Source organism: Mastacembelus armatus, chromosome 19, assembly GCF_900324485.2.
Source record: "Mastacembelus armatus chromosome 19, fMasArm1.2, whole genome shotgun sequence".
NCBI lineage: Eukaryota > Metazoa > Chordata > Actinopteri > Synbranchiformes > Mastacembelidae > Mastacembelus > Mastacembelus armatus.
In genome coordinates, this window is record NC_046651.1 from 12494302 (window position 1) to 12515009 (window position 20708).

Consider the following 20708-nt stretch of genomic DNA (forward strand, 5'->3'; position numbering starts at 1 on the left):
GCTACACAGGAGGAAAAGGGAATGACTCAGTCTATTCAAGGCAGGGACAAATTCCGTTTATATGGAAACTAACTCTGGAACAATGTGGAATAATTAACTAGCCAGTGAGAAACATCGGTGTCAACGATGTGATGTTAACTGAACATTGATAAGATTTAATGAGGCACAGCTATTATAAGTGTCCTTCATAGCAAAGTGGGTTTGCAGGGACTTAAATGAGGGATTTTTTTCCTGCCACTTGCAAGTTAGTTACCTTGTGTTTGCACATGCATGCCTTTTTATAAGAATAGACCTTACAAAACAGTCGCATCTGCACACAAACAGCTTGTTCTGAAGAGCGGCTGTATATGAGGTCAGTGTAGTCACGAATGAATGGATTTCAACCTGAAGCAGAAATCAGCAAACTTGGGATTTGATGATGATGTGACTTCTCAAAACTCCTAAGCCCTTTTAAAAGCCAGTTAAAAATTGGTGTTACAGAGAAGTCTATGATCTATTGTACGTAAAGGATGTACTTGAAATGATACTGATGCTGTCTAAGGGTACGGTCACCTGCAAAAAATTATTGTGACTTTTTTTTTTTTGTCACCTCCTGTTTGTAGCTCACTCATTCTGGGTATTTTTATCTCATCCAACATGTCAACAGCACTGTGCTTTAGCTGGCTGCTGCAGCCCTCCCATCACTGGTTACAGGGGCTGCCTTTATCAATGCTATTAAACTGTTCTTGTCCAACCAATTTGTTCTTCACACTCCATGACTACAGACTACTTAACTCTCCCTGTGGCCACATGGTCATTATAGTCCAACAAATTCTGACTCCCTGGTGGAGTAGTGACCTTCCCAAACTGCCCAGGACAACGCGACCACTCCCTGTCTCTGAAAACTCCCCTCCATTAAGAAGTAAGCCATGCTCCTCCATCTTAGATCAAGTTCACAAAAAAATCATTGAACCTATCAACCACTTTAAATTGAATATTTACTCTGTTATAGTGTTTTTAATCTTTTTAATCTCTACCAATCTCTACCAACACCTGGTTCTTTAGCTGCTAAATTATCCGCTCTGTTCAGCAGCTATTCACTAACTGTATGTATATTTGCAATTTCAGGCTGACGAGTACTGTACATTAAGTTTTTGCAAAATTAGGAGTTAAAAAACAAGGAAATGTAACTTAATTGATGTGCACTTTTGAGCCACTTCAATAGACACAATCATAAAATGCAATCTTAAAAGCCAACATGAAAGCAGGATAAAAGCTTTTGGTCAGTGCTTGCAGTTTTCTGGGTAAAGAAAAGGTGAAAGCTTTTTTGTTCTATACCAAATCTTTTTGGAAATAATTTAATTGACACCACTGCAATAAAAGTTCAAATTAAATCACGATTGAAAAAAAGTTCATTTTCCATCTGGCAGTCTGGGTGTTTCCCTTTTAAATAAGATGAAGTGGTCCATTTTGGATGCCTTACACTGTAATGGGCATTCCTACAATCTGTTTCTTTGGCAGTAATTCACAATAATTCAGTGATTGCTGTACAGTCAGCATACAATTCTCAAGTATCTCTTGAGTGTAAAAGGACCTCCCATCCAATGATAGCTCCCACGTCAAATCACCGACAGTGAGGATATGAGATGAGATCAGTGCAGTTCTAAGTTTGTGCGTTTTTGTGTGTGCTTGTCTGTGAGCAGTCTGTGGAACCTGGCAGCTCAGCCAGGTACAGTAGCTGGGCACTCCTTCATCCTGTCAGGGAGCCGGCAGCACCCTGGCTTTGTGCTTGAGCAAAAAACTCTGAGCAGATGGTGAGAGGGAAGGACAGATATAGTACTAGTGATCAGCCACACCCCTTAGAAGCCGGCATAATTCAGAAATTTGTAATAAGTCTAGTAATGTATGTATGTGTAAAGGAACAATACACCAAAAATGTAACTAATTAACTCTTCTTACTTAGCTTTCTGTTTTATATATACGGATTCAATAAAATGTCATATTTTCTCTCTGACATTTCTTTGTGAAACATCTCCAATATAACCATCCTGTTCTTGAAGCTCTCATTACTTTCCCATGGTTAGATTGAAAAAAGAAAAAGAAAACAAACATCTGGTAATTAACAAGGCCAGCACAGACGTCCTGTCCTTCATGTTCCAAGCTAAATGAATAAAACTGACAAACAAAATGAATAAACAAAATGAGAAGCAAAACCTTTAAACGATGGGAAAGGCCTATGGGAACCAAGAGGAACTCTTGAAGCAAGTATGGAGTGCTAGAGACTGGCAATGAGGGTGAGATTGGGAAAATCCTTGAGGAGCTTTGTCAGCTTTGTCAGTCACACACCAAAGATATCTTGGCATTAGTTTTGTTTTGATCATACGGTTCAACTAAATGCCACACAAAACAGCTGTTGAACTATTTGTTATTGACAATAGTATTCAGTTTTTGGGGTTTCAACATGCACCTCAAGTGCAGAATATATAATAATTCCTGAAAACATTGTCTACATGCACCTAACAGGTGCATTTTCTCCACAGATGGAAGAATATGTTGGCTTATAAAATACTGTTATGGGTAACAGGCGGTACTCTGAAGGTCTGGGTGTAATATCTTCTTGCTGTGGAGTAACAGGATATGGCTGCCTGGCAGTGGCACCTGCACATGGTGATTGGGGTGACAATCAACTGTACACCAACAGTCCTTTGTTCACTGTTGCACTGACACAGGCACCTTTGGGGGCACAAATGTGTTGTATTGTACCACTGTCAGATGGATGTAGGAGGAAACGGTGCGACTGTAAAGTTTGCTGATCTGTTTTGTGTAAACTATAACAATCTAGAACATACACATTCATTTCATACAATGCTAAAACAATTACAGTTTATACTTGTTTAATTTAACAACTAAGTGATTATACACAGGTTAAAATATGCTCCCAAATGCTTTTATTAAAAATCAAGATACAAAAACCAAGACAATTAAAAATAAGTCGTCTAAAACATAAACAGTAAATTGAAATCTTCCAGTCCCCTTAATCAAAGAGTAAATGCCAGCTGTATTTCATAAATTACAAATTTTCACAAATATGTAATAATTGCACAGTGTATGCACAGTATGTCATTGTAGAAGACAAAAATACCTAATATCTTCAACAGCAGCCTCTGTTTCAATTGAAAAATAATCAATTCAAGTTTTCATTAAAATAGAAAAAGACCCTGAAATACATTTAATCAATTCAGTGTGTGAGTGTGTATTTAGTACCTCATCTTGGCAGTTGAAGCTGAGGTTACCGTCCTCATTCCGGTGGCCCAGACGCAGGTTGTAGGTAAGGGTGTTGTTGATGTCAGAGGCATACACGCTGCCGTATTCAGGATAGAGTTCCAGCACTTCTTTCAGGCCACGCACACTGATATACTGCAGGTCACAGTAGGTCAGGGCTTTGACATCAGCATTGGCTTTGATTACCTGGTCTGTTCCAGGCAAGTCAGATCCAATCAGGTCCCCTTTTCCTTAAATCAAAAGAATAAATATTCACCTTCTTGTTCCACTTTATGATACTGAGAAAGTCACTTGAAAATACAAACCTAATATGGCCAGCACTGTATTGTCTTTCAACACCTCCAGAGACCCAGAGCAGACAAAGTAGTTAGCAGGTAGTGCATCACCCTGACGGATCAGATATTCCCCAGGGACGCAGAAGGAGGTTTTTATGTTGAGGGAGAGTGAACGCAGGCAGCCACGACTGGCCCCTTTAAAAACTGGCAGCTGGAGGATTTCCTTATGCAGATGCATGGCAATGTCGGCTCGCAGCTCATCAGGGAAGTCACGCAGGAGCTGGGAATGTGTGACAGATGTAATGAGGTGTGACCCTGATTGGTAATCAGGGAATGAACTGCGTTGCCACCAGGTACTCTCCTTTGAATTTCAATAGGATGCCAATTGATGGTGTACAGGTGGCCATGTGTTGTGAAAGATCATAAACCATTACAGCTGCAAAAGCCTGTGGACTGATTGTAGAACATATTTTAGTGCTCGACTACCATCAAAAGACAGATGCCTTGAAGTTTCTTGAGGGCAGACATCACTGTGTGTACGGTGCATGGGTATTACATGACAAGCACAATGAGAGGGACTCCTACCTCGTTGGCATCAATACCATTATTGACAGACCATGTCGTCTGGAAGTACTCCAGCATGCGCTGTTTGAGCTGCTGGGGCAGACAGTGAACACGGATGAACTCCTTCAGGTCTTTCATACGCGTGTGATAGAAAGAACGACGGGAGTACATTCGCTGAATGATGGCTGTCACGTTACCAAAGACCAAGCCATGCATCAGCGCTGATGGTAAGACAGAAACAAATAGAAAATACTTGTAATTATAATATAAAGGCTGAATGCTTGTATTACTCTGAAGAAACAGCACAATCTGAAAATTATATTTCACAATTTGAATGGGTTTGAATGGAACATACAAAACTATTGACAGTGAATTTTACTTTCCACTCTTTCCAATATAAAAATATAATTTTATATCAATCCCTATCAAATCATCCATTTTATTTGATATAGAGATTTGATATAAATTATAGTAATTCACAGGTTTGCTTATCACTGTTCTGACACAATTATTATCTTCTGGTCGCTTACACCAATATTTGCCACCTCAGCTAAAATATTTAGTTCATTTGTATATAAAGACCCAACACACAGTGTCTTAAAGGGCAGCCAAACCATCCAACCCACTTTAATGATGAATTTCGTGCAATGTTGTGCCAAACAGAAGCACAGCTCTGCCAGGATGCCAGAGGGAGAATGTACACTGGTGTCAGACGTACCGCCAATGAGCATGGTGCAGATGGAGAAGATCTTCTCAGCATTAGTGTTGGCACAGACATTACCAAAGCCCACACTGGTCAGACTGCTGAGGGTAAAGTAGAGTGCAGCAATGTAGGAGCTGTGCAGTGAGGGGCCGCCCACAGTGCTGTTGATGTAGGGCGTGTCCAGACGTTTGCCAAGCTCATGAAGCCATCCTTGAATGTGAAAGTACAGCATGAGAGAAGAACAATGCCCAAAGGTTGAAGTTAATATTATTGTTATGTCTGTGTGTCTTCTGCCACCTCAGAGCTAGACTGTTCTGTAATGGCAGCATGGTACTACAATACCTGGTCTAAAGGAGGTAAAAGTGTATGTTTTGGGTCTGTGCTTCTGTTAGAACAGGTTGCACAGCAGCATAAACTAGACCTGAGGTTTAATTTTCAAAAGCTGGAGGATTGAATGTATTGCTTGTCATTTTGGTAGTAATAAAAAATCCTACAATAATAATAAGAAGAAGACAAGTGCTGAAATATTATTCAGTAAATAGAAAAGCTCATGTGTTTTTGGTTACTGCTCTCCAAGCTGAACAGTGAAAAGACATTAGTGCACTATTTGTTTTCTGTTTGTTGTTTGTTCTGTTATATCAGCTTTTGATCTGGTTTCAGACAGTCTTCAGTACAGCACCATAGTATGGTGTCTGAAGTGTTAGACATCCCAATAGGTAAGCCATGACTGTTTATTATCACAAATGTCTGCTTACTGTTATTTATATTTTGTCTAATAAAAGAAGGAAACAACTGCCCTTGACTAGACCTCATGGTAACTGAATAGTCCTAAGTAAATTAATATTCAAATATTAGGTATTATACACAACCAGAAATCACGGTGTATATAACAGTTTCCATTTCATCAAAGCCTTAATCAGACTTACCAATGCGCCAGCTCTGAATGGACTCCATGTCACTGCGACCAATCATGTACCAGATGCAGGCCATCCAGTGAGCCAGCAGGGCAAACACAGACATTAGTAACGTCAGAACTATGGCTGTGTATTGGGAGTAGCGGTCCAGCTTCTGAAGCAGCCGCAGGAGTCGCAGCAGGCGTATTGTCTTAAGCAGGTGGACATAGGAGGTCTGGGGTCGGGAGGCAGGGTGAGGGAAAAGAAGGGAGGAAGGCAGAAAGAGAGAAAGAGAGAAATTGGAGTAGGAGAAAAGCAGGTTGTTCAGATTTTGGAAACCAGAACCTAAATCTGCCAAGCTGAAATCCTGAAACACACTTTGACTGTACATATACTGCATATACACAGCAGAGTCGCACAGCTTGGGCAAGCTGTGAGTGGCTTTCCACAAACAAATGTGCTTAGCTTGTGTACAAATCATTACCAAAGGACTTCTCATCACATAGGCGTGCTAGTAGCAGCGGGGTACAAAGGTACTGCATGCAACACACATCAGAAGAAACTGGTGGGCAATATGAAAAAAATCATCAAATTCCTCCTGATGTCAGTAACAGGTGCAGGACAGTAGTACTCACCACTGGGATATTAATGGCATACAGCAGGTCAAAGGGCAGAACAGCCACCAGGTCCACAATGAACCAGGTTTTGGCGTAGTGAATGCAAATGCTGCGTGCCTCATACACCACCTGGCCTGACTTGCTCACATAGGTGGTGCGAAAGTTCAGGACAATGTCTGTAAATACAAAGGTTAAAGTTAATTTCCCTTAGTGACTAAAAGATAATTTCCTCATATCCTTCCTCATAATAATAATAATACTAAAAATCATCATCATTATCATAGAAATGAAAGAAGAAATATGCATAAAGAGCCAACTGAGGAAAAGTACAAAACATGTTTATATGTACATTTGGATAGAAATCAGGAAGCCACACCTTCCTCAATAACTTTAAACAACACTCACCTACAATAAAGAGCATTTCTACTACAACATCGCTGATCATGGTGAAGCGTCCAGATGAGACGGAATGATCGTATGGCATGAAACTGACGCTGTAGGGCACGGTGACAGCCACATAGAAGGTAGCCAGCAGAATGAGCCAGTCCCACAGGGCTTTGGACGCACTATAGTGAAGCAGAATAAAGCGAGACTTCTGAACCGCTTCTACCTTGTACTCTGGTACTGAAGGCTTGTCCACTATGCCCTGTAAGAAAGCAAGTAGAGAAAGTGTTGGAGGGCAAAATATGCTTGAATATTTCAGTTGAAATTAACAATAAGAGCATGCACACACACACACACACACACACACACACACACACACACACACAGTAAAGGGATTTGCATATTAGTGGTGAGTACACTAAAAACAGTCTCTTAAATTTTGGCTTCAATTAATAAACATACAAAACACAAAGCAAAAAAGAAAAGCTGCATAAATAAATAATAGTGCCACGATTTTGCAGAAACAGGTAATACACATGTCAACACTCCTCTGTGCTCTGACTGCTGATTATTCACTATAAGAGGTAATTCAAGTGAAGGACACATGGTAATGTTGCTGGTCAGCCGTTCTCAGCCACTCAGTGACAGACCTTCTAAATAGCAATGGAGTAACAGTGCAAAATGACACACTATAATAGAAATGTGAAGATGAAACTTATTATCAACATTGATCCCATATAATTTCATACATGACTTGACATTGGCTTGAATTCATCCCTCCAAATCCCATTGGTGCTTTAATTCTCAGGTGGAACATTACAATAACAGCTGTGTTATTATAAGGTAATAAGAGCTGGGATGTCTGTTCACTGCTGTTCTTTTGGAAAATTGTGTTTATTCATTGCACTCATTTTGTTTTTTATTGAGAAAATCCAATTCCAGAATTTATGCATTGCTATTGCTGATGAGGTGGCGAATCCATTCACCATACAATGCGACCGCGCATACACTAATGGGACCATCCACTTGGCACATAATAGCCTTAACCATGTTTAGGAGAGGCGAGGAGAAGATTACCTCTGACAGTGGTGAGAGGAAAATAGAAATGAGAGATAAAGCAATACAACATCCAAGAACAATGCAGTCACTTCACAAACAGATGAGGCTAGAAACAAGGAGGCAGGTTAAGGAGCCTACTGTACTGTTCAAACATTTCGTGACACCACATAATTTCTGGTCAAAAGAGTGTTAATCACAGAAACTGCTTTATTGATGGTGTCTAGACATGTGGAAGTAAATCTAGAAGAAAGACCTTCCTGACTGCCATCAACAGCTGTGATCACTGGGATAGTTGAAGCATTGTCAGCAAAAGCAGGACTGTATATTCTGCTTTACATCACAGAGCCCAGCATCCTTTGGGCTCTAGCACTGATAAATGTCCGTCCTTAATGGGGAAGGAGCTACACGTGGCAAGTTACTCGGAGCACAAACTATGTTTTTCACATGCAGCCAAAAAAATATTTGCATCATAAGGTAAAACGCCTCTAAATTTAACTATTTTTCTCTTTCATTGCCCCTTGACAAGTGCAGTAAAGTGAAAAGAGGCAATAGTGGTTCTCCCTTGGGAAATGGAGCAGCTTGAAGTCACGTCTGCACTGTACTTGTCAGCATGCCTTGGATCGGTTACAGTAGCTGATACACTTATTCGTCGTCAGCATTAAAACTGGCACAAAAGAATTGGATCATCTCAGAGTGCTTGATTTTTGATTAGTAGCATTCAATCTGAATTTCCTGTAAAATGTGCACCTTGTGAAAGCAACAGAGAGTTTGTTTTTATGGCTGTGCTCCTACTTAAAGATGTAGCTGTGTGTCTCCAGCAAAACCAGGCACATAGTCAGAGCAGCTATGACAGGCTGTGGTGGAAAAGTAGAGGGTCACATTGTTAGCTAACTGCTATTGAGAGAGACAGTGAAAGAAAGATGAGGGGGCGACAGGCAAAGAAGAAGAAAAACAGAATGGGAAATATATAGTAATAGTCAGAGTGGGTGGATGGCAGTGGTGGGAGAAATATATTGATCCCTTACTTAAGCGAAAGTAAAAAGTATTTTCAATAAAAAGATAATGTTACTATAAACAGAGTGCAGATATTATACGCACAATTATTTTTTTGTTTTGTATTCTTGCATTTTTTATGACCAAAACCAAAAAGCCATGAACCAAAATATCTCTATAGGGATCTGTGCCATAGCAGTGAAATGATATAATGTTCAATGTGGGCACTTATCTTGTTTATCTGCAACATTCTCCTCATGAAAACACTTTTTTGGCTCCTAATTAATATGCACTGATATGTATGGACAACATACATACATACATATCACAACTTACTGAAGTGCATGGAGATGTGAACATAAAATGGCAACCCAATGCAGAGGGTAAGATGTGGTGAAAAGCCCATGCATACAAACAAGCAAACACTAACATATTTTATCTCAAGTGTGTTGCATGTCATTATTGTTTTGAATCTCATTGTCATGCAAACTGCACTGTATCTGTTTAACACTGCTGACGGGTCTGCAAATAAAGGTTTTCCAGAGTCAGTGGTAGAATCACAAGACACAATCCAATGAGCTGTCAAAAACAAAGCAAACAAAGCAATAGTTTGCATGATATAGTCAGGATGATGGTGAGTGGAGGTTTTTTATTAGTATTAACTCTCTTGAGCTTCATATTCTCTATATCTCTGTATGTGAGACAGAAAAGGAAACTGGGTCGATGTGAAAATGCAGTCTCATTCTGGGATAAACTGTGAGAAATAAATATTAATGCATCTAATTCTAAGTGTGTTGATGTGTTACCATATGTTTTCCTCAATTACTGATGCATGTGTGAATGTTTTTGCGACAGTGCACGTGTGTGCTCTATAAGGACAGGTGTGGATATAATGCATGAATGCACGGAGCCAGTGAACACTGCCATCTGTAAGTAGGTGGGATTGTGAAGCAGGTGAGCAGGAGGTTTTGCAGACAGAGGTGAGGTGTAGCACGTTGATTCCCAAGAAGGCACCTGCAGGTAGATCTGAAAGCAACAGCAAAGCTTTTGTTTCAGGAGGTGTTAAAAGAGTTAATATATCATATCTGTACAGTTTCTGGCTGGGAAACGCAATCAACCAGTTACCAGAAAATTACGGCATGATTGAAAGGTAAAAGCATCTAAAAGACAATTTCCATGTCAGATTTTTATGTTTTTGCAGGTTTTATCCTTAAATGGAAGGGAAGCCCAAAAATCAGTGTCAAGGAAATTGCATGCCATTAAAATTGTAGAAGTACTATGAAAAAGAGTGGTACTTGATGCTAAAATTTTATTGGAGCTCTCAATTTTAGTGAGTGCTTTAGTTTCCCCACATGTAATACGTAAATGAATCTTTTTGAAAACACACAATGGACCTTTTCATCACTTTCAAATGATAATATTAGCTGCCTGAATCAGCCACAAACCTGTTTTCATCTTCTTTTTTTTTTTAATTTTAATTTACCCATGAAAAGTTCTGAATTGCTTTCAGTTCCCTGGGGTGAAACACCACATTGTGAAGGACAGGTTTGAGTACAGTACACAGTTGGTAACTGAGCCTGTGGAGGGAGGGAGATTATCTCAAAAATGGTGCTCAGCAAGAGATACAGCTCATGTTTGTATCTGAGGGCAAAAACATTTGCATGAGCAACACTGCTCGGAGTGTAGCTCGACTTTATTTTTCAAAGCCTGCGAAGGCCTTTGTTCTGTAGGAATAAGACAAGTGGCAATGAAAGAGACCACAGCAGATAGCCTCTTAAGGTACTTGAAACACAAACATACTTGAAAAGCTGATGAAGGCAAGTGATTGCATGGGCAAAATCACACTCCGATTTGAAAAGGAAAATAGTTTGAATTCCATATGGAATGAGCTTTTTGTCCTATATCTATACATTATCCTGCAGGTTGGACATGTCTAATATTTTAGACATGAATCAAGGGTAATATAATTTAAGATAATTTGTGCAGAGGAAAAGAGGACCTGCATATCCCCAAGCTCCTCATGATGAGCTGTTGGCATGTCCAGACAGTCCAAAAAAAGATGCACTCAGCTCCCCTATGACCAATAAGACCTCACCAGCAGTGACTATCACCTCCCAGCAACCACTGCTCACTATCCATTTAAAGCCACCAAACTACAGCCTGCATGCAAAACAATGTGAGAGAAGAGAGATTAAAATCATTCAGGAGACTTAAAATAGGATTTGATAGAAGATAAGCCACAGTCTGGGAATCTGGGTCAAGACATATTGTGTTTCTAAAAACTCACCTTTTAGATGTCAACATTAATAACTGAAGCTCAAGAATAATAACTGGCTGTTTATTTTATAAACATAAAAAGGCAATCATGCAATCAGCCATGAGGTATGTTAGAGTGGTAAAATTACTCACACCACTCAGGTTGACGTCTCCCTTGCCTCCCCGTGAGAACTGGCTGGTCAGCTGGAACAACATGGTGCGTCCGCGCTTTCTGGCTTCGCTGAAGCGAGAGCTGCTCTTCCTCCTGCGTCTCTTGTCTTCTGAAGCTGCATCAAAGTCACTCAGATCAGCGCATGTCACAAGAAATTTGGTGGGAGCTAAAGACTGAGAACACCTGACGACAATATTGTGTCACCTAAATGCAGTGCTGAATAATTTTTCCAGTTATAGTTAGACACAAAAACACAACTGCTGTCTCTTGACTTTCATTCAAATGTATTATAACAAAATGACAGTCTATTTCCCCAGGTATGGTGCTTGATATTTGCAGCAGACTGTGTCCAGGTTCCGCTTGAAGACACAACGCCGCCCAAATCAAACTCTCCATTGGAAAGCCTTGTCTGAATTCAGTGAGCGAATGCCAGCCCAAACAAAACTGCTGGGTAGAACGTGACAGTGATGAACAGGAGTGCACAGAGAAAATGAAAGCTGGAGGCTAGAGGATGGCCTGCTCATAAATCATGCTCAAAGTAAGCAAATAGCCTTTTTTTGTAAACAGGGATTGTAGCCTACCCTCCTTCTTACTGTTGAGCTGGCCTTTTCCATGATTGTCGGTGATGTCCTTGAAAGAGAAGAGGAACAGAACCATTTCACCCTTCTCGTTCTTGATGGGCACAATATCTAAGAGACACCAGAAGGCCATACCTGAAACAAAAACATAAATAATCATTTAGTACAGTCACTATTTGTGATCATTGTGTGTCTGTGTGGTGCTTTTGCACCTCATCGTAGTAATTGTGTGTACTTCTTATTGTGATTTTTCATTACTTGTACTCATTTTGTGGTCCTTTTATGCAATCTTTGTAGTTCTTTGTCATTTGCATCTCTTTGTAGTTGTTTAATTGATTTTACAACAAGAAATGAAAAGAGTCAGCTCTTAATGAAGCTCAGGTCAATTTACTCTGGGTCTATGCCTTGTATGCTTGTTCCATAATCCTTTCATGATAATAAGGAGCTACAGTAGGTACTTATCACTTTCTGTCTCTAGTATGGCGAGCACTGTGTATCTCTGTTTTTCATGTCAAGGGATGCGATTTTCCATGTCATCATGTCAGCTACCACCAGGTCTGAATCACAGTCTTTCTAAATATACACCTCAAATTAGATATATATGATGTTCTGGAGGATTGTGCGCGAAGAAAAAGAGCAAGTCAGGGGTTGGTTATAACAAGTTCAGGCAGGGTAGGGGCACCACGCATCTAAGACCTTGTCATAACCCAGCATGCTCATTAACAGCTCTACTGAAACTGTTCTCCGCCACCAAACAGCTGTTTCATATCTCTTATACTGTCCCCAGTGTGGATGTGTGTGTTTGTGTGTGCAAAGACAAGGAGGGAGAGCAAGAATACAATGTGGTGCTGTTTTAGCACAAGGCCATAGCTGTAAATACAAAATCAGTGAAGCTGTTTAGTTAGTTCGTGTGATTTTTTTTTTTTTTTTTGCTTGCAAGCACTCACTCATGTCAAGCTTGTTTGTCTACTGAATTCCCTTTTCACAAAGCATTTAAATACTGAAAAAACAGCCTTGAAATGTTTTTCAACCACAGTGCAGACTTAGTGATCCATCAGAGTAATTGGTGGTTCACACACTGAGGCTGCTGTAGGTTTGGGTCTCTGTTGGAGAAATATAATCCTGTGCGCCAAGCAGAGCGTCTTAAACAGTGTTGTAAGTTTTCACGTCTGATATCTTATTTTGGAGCACGAGACTTTGTCAGAAGGATTAGTGAGAAGTCAGAAGGAATGAGTTAAATTCAGTATTAAGCTACTGTAGTAACTGCTTAGTCCTGCATTAAGCAAGTGCAAAAATGTGCATTAGAAAATGAGTCAAATCCATCACATATTTCCTCCATGTAGCACTTTCTACAAGATCAATCATCTGCTGATTCTTTAACTTCATTATAATAATGATCACAGAGGAACACTACATCTACAAAAGAATTTCAGTTCAACCGTTCAGCTCTCATCTAAAAATAAATGTTCACTCCATGATGTTAAGAACAAAAAAATCTCACAAGTTAATGTTGCATCAAAAACAGATGATCACAGCTTGATCAAACCAGTTTGAGCTGAATAAAAGATGACAACAGGAATGCTACTTAGTCCATAACTTTACATTTTGAATGAATACAATTAATCCGCATGCTGGTATCTACAGGTTATGTATAATCTTGTTGACTTTCCGTTTTCTATTTGCTATGCACCCACCGTTCTTCTTGTAAAAGTGGACCTCGGCCTGATACTCCTCTCGGCCCTCCAGAGCCTTCTCCATCTGCTGGGCCACATGCTCGCTGGTGTCGGCTCCATACAGAAAGCGGCAGGTGCAGGTCTTCTGCATCACCTCAGTTCTTGTGAAGCCCGTCAGTTCACAGAAGCCATCTGAGCAGTAGACAATGGGGTAGCCACGGTGGCCCTGGGCGTTGCCCAGTAGGAAATTGCTGTCTGTAAGTGTGAAAGGGGAAGCCAAACAGGGGTTAGAAACTGGATGAACTCCATTGGCTGAAGTTCACGATTAATGTGAGAAACCGCATGTTGAGACATTTTGGAGCTATAACACATTAAAAAATTGTGGATTTCAGCCTGTTTGGTAAATAACTTGCAGTGAAATCTAAGTACATCAAAGCCAAGGCCAAGGCCAAGGCCACTGTCTGATACAGCATTTGAACTGAGTTTATCTGTTGGTAATAGTCAACCATACAACTATTAAGATACGAAGAGAGCTGACTGGGTTATACATAAAGCACACACATAACTCCTGGCCTCCTTGGTTGGATGTTTTGAACCTATAAAGGACTTGACCCTTTACTCTAATAAAATGACAGTGTACTATAATGGAAAGCATTAAAGTAGAAAAATCTAGAGGGACATGAACATTACTGGAAATTATGAATGAAAGAGAAGAGGCAAAAGCTTTCAGTTTCTACTTCACAAAATAACATTATTTGTAGCCAGCTATAAAAAACCTCTAGTCCTAATGTATCAAAGCTAAAATGTGAGAGTATTTTTTTATCCTCTAAATATTTAACATTAACAAAATACTGAATCTAAAATGCAGATGGCCAGAACAAAATGACACTTAAATTACTTTGGATGGCTATAAGAAATAATGCATGCATTACAAAGTTAAAGTACATTACACACAATTAATTTTATATAAAATATAGAGTAGATGCCCTCAAATAGTACAACTTTTACTAATTTTCCTTTAGTTCACTGTTCTGTCTATGATTAACTTGCATATAAATACAAACAAACGTAGATTTCAAAATAAGTGGCATTATGTGCCTCTACAGCATATGAAATTGTACTCCATGATATATTGATCTTAATTTCCAAAACCAATGAAACCTTGTAATATTGTCAACTTCCCTTCCTCATATGTTTCTTCTCCTGTTTATTGCTTGTTTATCTCTAGATACAGATATTGTGTCGTACTTTTAAAGCTGTGGATGAAATTCCTCCATGACCAAATGAATATCCATGTGTGTAAATGTCAGATTGAAAAGGAGAAATATTCAGTCTCAGCTTTTACGTCATGTGAATATTGATATTTCACCACTCTTGTGCTGTTCATTCAGCACCAAAACATCTCTGCTTTGCCTCCTCATTGTTTCTGGACTTGCTTTCAGCACCATGGACAGTTCTCAGGCAGAAAGAAGTGGAGGGCACATTGAAATTCATCATAAGCAGCACCAGATACTGTAGTTGAAACAGCACAACAACAACAAAACCATTATTGAATTGAATTATATTTACCTTTTATTTAATCCATCTCTATTGATGGATAACATGGATTCTATAAAATGGATATTTGTACTAAATGTACCAAATGTACTCCCACGGGCTCAGGTATTCCTTCATTGTGCTTATTGGCTTTATGGTTGTGGAAAAGTACTTAGAGAGAACATAGTAGTTGAATCTGTGGCCACAGGTACAAGATAAAAATCATCACACTAATTTGTATTTGTGTGTTAATTTCTGAATATATCAGAATATACTGTCTATCAAATTATGTGTTCCAGCTATCTATTGGATTAGGTTCAAATCATATTTAATATTTTTATGCTAATTATTTGAAAAAAATCACTACTGAGGAACCAAATGTCACTCCAGAGTAGCTGATTCTTTTCTGCTCCTTGTCTGAAACCATCAGAGTCCAGATCTTCTGAAAGCGAAGCAGAGAGGCAGCACACAGGCAGAAAACTCTGAATTCTACAGATTCCACAGAGAGTGAGCCTAAAGAAAAGGAGTATTAAACAGCTGCTGTGCTTTTCCCACAATCTAGCAGTTTAATTGGCCAGCCTGAACAGAAAACACTCCACAGGGGATGTAGTTTCTGAGCAGTGACAACCTTTCCTGGGTGCACAATTACAGAAGGAAACCGGCATTAGCTGGATCCATCAACAGGCAGAGGAGGCTTCATGTCTACTCCATGTCTTGCTGCTATTCCTGTTCCCTACATTTTGACATGAAGATACTGAAGTTCTTCTATTCTATAGTTTCCAGCTGTTCTTGGCTGAATGTGGGTTTCGTAACAGGAGACGGATAGTTTTTAAAAACAAAAAAAAAAAAATCACAAATGTCATGCACGACAAAGTGCTTTGGAAATCTAACTCCATCTCTACATATCTTAAAAATCATCCTAGAACCAATGGGTGAACACAACGTGATCACTTATCCTGCAACAACATGATCCTGTTTTTAATGTTCTATATATTCCTGACACCTATAAATTCCTGTGGGGCAGTAAGTGTTGGAGAGCCGCTGCATTCATCCCTAGTTTATGTAATGTTTACCTAAGAATAGGTACAGTACTCTACTAAGAGTACTGTACCTATTCTACTAAGAATATCTCTACTCAGCAACCCTAAATCATTTCTTCAAATAGGTCAGAGGCAGGTCTGGTCATAAATCACTTTGTAAGGATGTGTTTAAACCAGTGAGTTGCTTGGAGAAAACTTTCATGCTGAGTTTGGAATTATGCAAACTGTACAGCATTACTCTGTGGATTAGATTTGTCAGTGATATAATATGATTGACATGCATCCCAAGTGACAACATCTTAAAGATTACACATATTTCCTCCATGTTCTTAAGATGTTAAAAGACAAAAAGAAACAAGACATGCAACATAAAACTAAATAAAAATCTAACTGCCGAAAATACATCGCTACAAATGAAAAAAAAAAAAAACAACAACAACACCCACATCAAAAACATCTGAATACAACAAAAACAGACTGGCTAAAGTATAATTAGAAACTGAGAATGGATTTACTGTGTGAATCCTTGACCCTGTTCCACAAAAAAACTCAATCTGTTTTCTAAAATCTCTGTTTAAAATAACTGGAGGTGTAAAGGGAGGTTTGGAGATAAGGTCTTTGGCTCCTGGCTCCAGCCTCAAATTGTCTATTAAGACATTCAATTGGTATCATTATTCTCATGTAACTCAACAGAAAATCAAATATTTATATTTCCTAAAAAGTATTAATTTATGATAATGATTCATGTTCTGTTTTAGACCTGATAATTTTATATACTAGAAAAATACTTTAATTTCACTGAAGAATTTAAAATTGCATACTTATTTTTTCTGTGGCAACTTGTAAACAAGCAATCCAGTGTCTGCATAAACCCCATTTGATAAGTCTGTGTGTGTGTGTGTGTGTGTGTGTGTGTGTAAGAGAGATTGTGACAATGCCTCAATTCTTAGGCAGTAATCCTCTCAGGGATATTGCTTCGAGTGGCCGCTCTGCTGCACCAGCTTCCTTAATTACACATCTGTGCTGACTCACTACAACTGTAATCTGACATGATGATGCTACATGCTACCGCTAACAACGAGCAGCATGCATCATGTCCATGGCGCACAGGTTTCTCACTGCATTAAAGGCAGATGAAGCCCATACGGTTTGGCCTCTCCCTCGGCAGCATGTGATTACTAACTGGTGCAGATCAGTAAGATCACAATGAGAAGGGGACTTGAAGTAAGAAGGTATAAGGACAGTCAGTAAAAATCATAGTGCAAATGTTTCTAGACGTCTGAATGACACATGTCAACAGCATCTGGACCAAAAAAACTACTTATTTAAAATAGTTTGAACAAAGTAGCTGTCTGTGTTGTTGGCATCTGTATCCTATAAATGGTAAAAAGTCTGTGGTTATGTAGCAAGAACTGTGCAAAGTGCTTTACAAAGCCTCACACCCACTCACACCTACATTCACACACTGATGGAGGTGGAGCTGCCATGCGAGGTGCAGCCCTGCACATCAGAAGATGAGATTTCAGTGTTTCACTCAAAAACATATATTTAGGAGAAGCTGGGGATTGAACCACCAACCCTGTGAAGGCAGAATGATCTCAGTATCAAGCAAAGACACCATGCAGAATGAATGTCCAGAAGAGGCAGCAAACGAAGAAGCAGAAAAGCTTCAGCTGTCTACTGGCTTCATTCTGCAGTGTTCAGGTCATTGCAGCTGCCTATTAAGAGCCATTCATCAGCTGTGGAACAGTGAGCTCCATAAGGTTTAATCTGACAATCCTTCCTGTCTCTCCTTTGGTCTCCTTTTAACAGAAAGGTGTTGTGGGGGAAAAATAAATCCAGTTCTTATCTCTGCCTGCAGCTGCCCTGTGGTTACGCTGCCCCACTAGGCAAGCGCTGCTGTCAGTGTGAAAATACCACTGGGAAGGTTGTCTAAACCACACACACACACACACACACACACACACACACACACACACACACACAAGCAGAAAAAAGAGAGAGAGAGAGGAGTGGTGATGCAAATAGGAAACACAAAGGGCCTGGATTTTAGCTTGTGCAACAACAAATATCTGCCCTGCAGTAAAACGCAGCTACAGAGGTGCTGTAATGTAACTTGACCCTGACCTTCCTGAATTTCATCTCATATAAATCCACACACTGCTCACACAAACACAAAGTACTGAGCCAATACACTCAAATACTCACAAATACACACAGGCACACAATTCTTTGGGGGGACAGGAATGCTGACATTGCTGTGAGCCAAATGCTGCATTGTAAGCTGTGACAGGTTTCTAACTTAATATTTGCCTTAGTGTTGAGAGCCTATAGGCTACAGACTACTAAGTTCTTACTCCAGGAGGTGTTACATTAAAATCAATGTAAATTTACATTCAGTGAACACAATTAATTCTCAGACCAGAGCCAGAAACTGTAGAGATGATACTGAACTGTATGACAGCATGAAAATATGGAATATGAAACCAACTTTCTGCTTGTTAAGTCAAAATGCTCCATTTCTTTATAGGGGTGCTTTACTCACAGGCGTAGTCAAAGCAATCTACATAATTACATGTATTATATATTATAAATATGTGTGTGTTGGAAAATAAATATAATTAGATAGTGATGTTGACATAAATAATTGTCTGATATAAATTGTACTTATTTTGCAGGCTTCGCCAGGGCTGTGCTGCAGTGACACATTAGCTAAAACATTTGGATATTTGGTTGCAATGAGGCTTGGTCCTCTGCTCCGCTAGAGGTATTTTTAGTCACACTGGAGGCCTGAACAAAGTCCATGGCCACCATCATGTAAGACTGTTTAGTGAAGATTTGTTATTAATTGTGTGTTAATGTACAAAGTCTATCTGTAATTTTTTGTTTGGTAATGTTATGAGATCCCATAAACCATTTCAATTGTTTTAGTATGTAAAGATTTAATCTAGTATTATTAATACTCAATTAGGACTTTAAGTTGATATTGAATATTGTAGAAAGTTGTATTTATTAGCTTCTCAATTAATGGTGTTATTATTTTGATTATAAAATGTTTTTGTTGAGTTATTATTCCATAATATACATTTTCTAAATTAGGTTACATACATTTTAGAATATTTTAAGACTGAATAAAGTGTGTTTTAAATTGTGCACATTACTCAGTTGTGATACATTTTTTATTTTACATTATGATTAATCATGTCAGTAACATGGTTTAACTAGTGTTATGCCTAATTACAAGCTTTTCACAAATAATGAGGATCTACTTTTGTTATTTAAAATTGATTTGTTAAAGTAACCACAGGGAAGCCAGAGAATATGTTTTAGGATGTATGTGAAGCTTAAAGCATGACCAAAAGCTGCAAGGGACAGGCATTTATAATTTTCATACTGTGTCATTCATGTCTTGCACTTGGAGATATTTCATTTAAAAAAAAAAATTAAGCAAAGTATTTACTGATCACCTCCAGACATGTTTCGAGGCGTATAAAAACACTCTGTTTTCCATATAACTACACATATTGCAGATGTTGTTTTTCCACTAGAAAATGAATTACTGTGTAGCTAAGTTGTGTGGAGGACCACGATTGGCTTCCAAATTAGTTATGATGTCACAGATCATGCTTGTCTGAAACTTAAGAGTCAAGGCATTTTCCACTCTTCAAGAGATGAATATGAAATCAGCTTCTCAGCTTATGTTGTTCTACACAGCGACAAACACCTGAGTTAAATAACAAGCAACAAAACACATTTCTGAGTGAAGGAGAGTTTTAAAAACCACTACATCTAAAAGTTTTTAGACCAAGTTATTTTTAGGCAAAACTGTAAAAACCACCTTTAGATGCAGCAGGTTGAAGTCAGTTGGAGGTGACACTAAAAAGAGATCGCAGCTGCACGACCCACAATGCCACTTGCTTTAAGAAGCGTCTTTCCAAAACTCGAGACCAGCTGCATTCTAAACGTCCTTCACTGGAAAGAAGGTTCAAGTGTTTTCTCTTTAGCGGACCATGTTTTCCTCAAAGACCTAAGTGTTCAAGCATCATCCATGTCAAGTGGCGGGACCCTGTCGCCCCGGCAACAGGAAAGAAGCTATTTTGAGCTGTGGGCACTTTGCCGCTCCTGTAGGCACCAGAGCTTTTTGGTGGGATTGAAATTGGCTTGGAAGTGACAAAAAACTGGCATGTAGCCACAAAGACATGGATTCTTTGGCTGTACCAACACATTTTGCATTTATCTCAGTCTGGAGCTCTAACTTGACACGATTGGGTCAATTCCTGACAAGCATCTACGTGGAAAAAAAAAAAAACATTATACTGAAATAAAGGTGATATAAGGTGGTGATAATATGAAATAGTTTGTGGCTGTGAAAGTTTTCTGTAAAGTGGCCTGTCCAGGTAATGACAGGACTGTCCAGGACTGATGAAAAGACATGAAAGAGGGTCCTGTAACACTTCATCACAAAGTCATGTTTCTAGACATGGCGATCAATAGTAACAGATGAGAAAATGACAGCTCACAAATGTGTTATTTATGATCACTACATATTTTCATTAATTCTCTATAGGAAATGGGGCAGTCATGGCCGGGGCAGTCATGGCCGGGGCAGTCATGGCCGGGGCAGTCATGGCCGGGGCAGGAATTGTCGGTGGCACAGAGTGAATAGCCAGTGCCCTGTCCACCCTCAATACCACGACTGAGGTG

At 39.3% G+C, this 20708-nt stretch overlaps 1 protein-coding gene across 1 annotated transcript in view; it reads right to left on the reverse strand.

The window, feature by feature from the left end:
* LOC113135354 (potassium voltage-gated channel subfamily H member 4-like) overlaps positions 1-20708 on the reverse strand; it is a 28092-nt gene that overhangs the window by 5525 nt on the left and 1859 nt on the right. Inside the window, exons 2-11 of the mRNA XM_026315318.1 lie at positions 13450-13683; positions 11759-11890; positions 11159-11292; positions 6719-6959; positions 6332-6489; positions 5730-5931; positions 4819-5013; positions 4122-4321; positions 3567-3816; positions 3244-3491 (exon numbers count right to left, since the gene is read on the reverse strand). Of these exons, the coding sequence (XP_026171103.1) occupies positions 3244-3491; positions 3567-3816; positions 4122-4321; positions 4819-5013; positions 5730-5931; positions 6332-6489; positions 6719-6959; positions 11159-11292; positions 11759-11890; positions 13450-13683 (1994 nt within the window). The remainder of the gene's footprint in view (positions 1-3243; positions 3492-3566; positions 3817-4121; positions 4322-4818; positions 5014-5729; positions 5932-6331; positions 6490-6718; positions 6960-11158; positions 11293-11758; positions 11891-13449; positions 13684-20708) is intronic.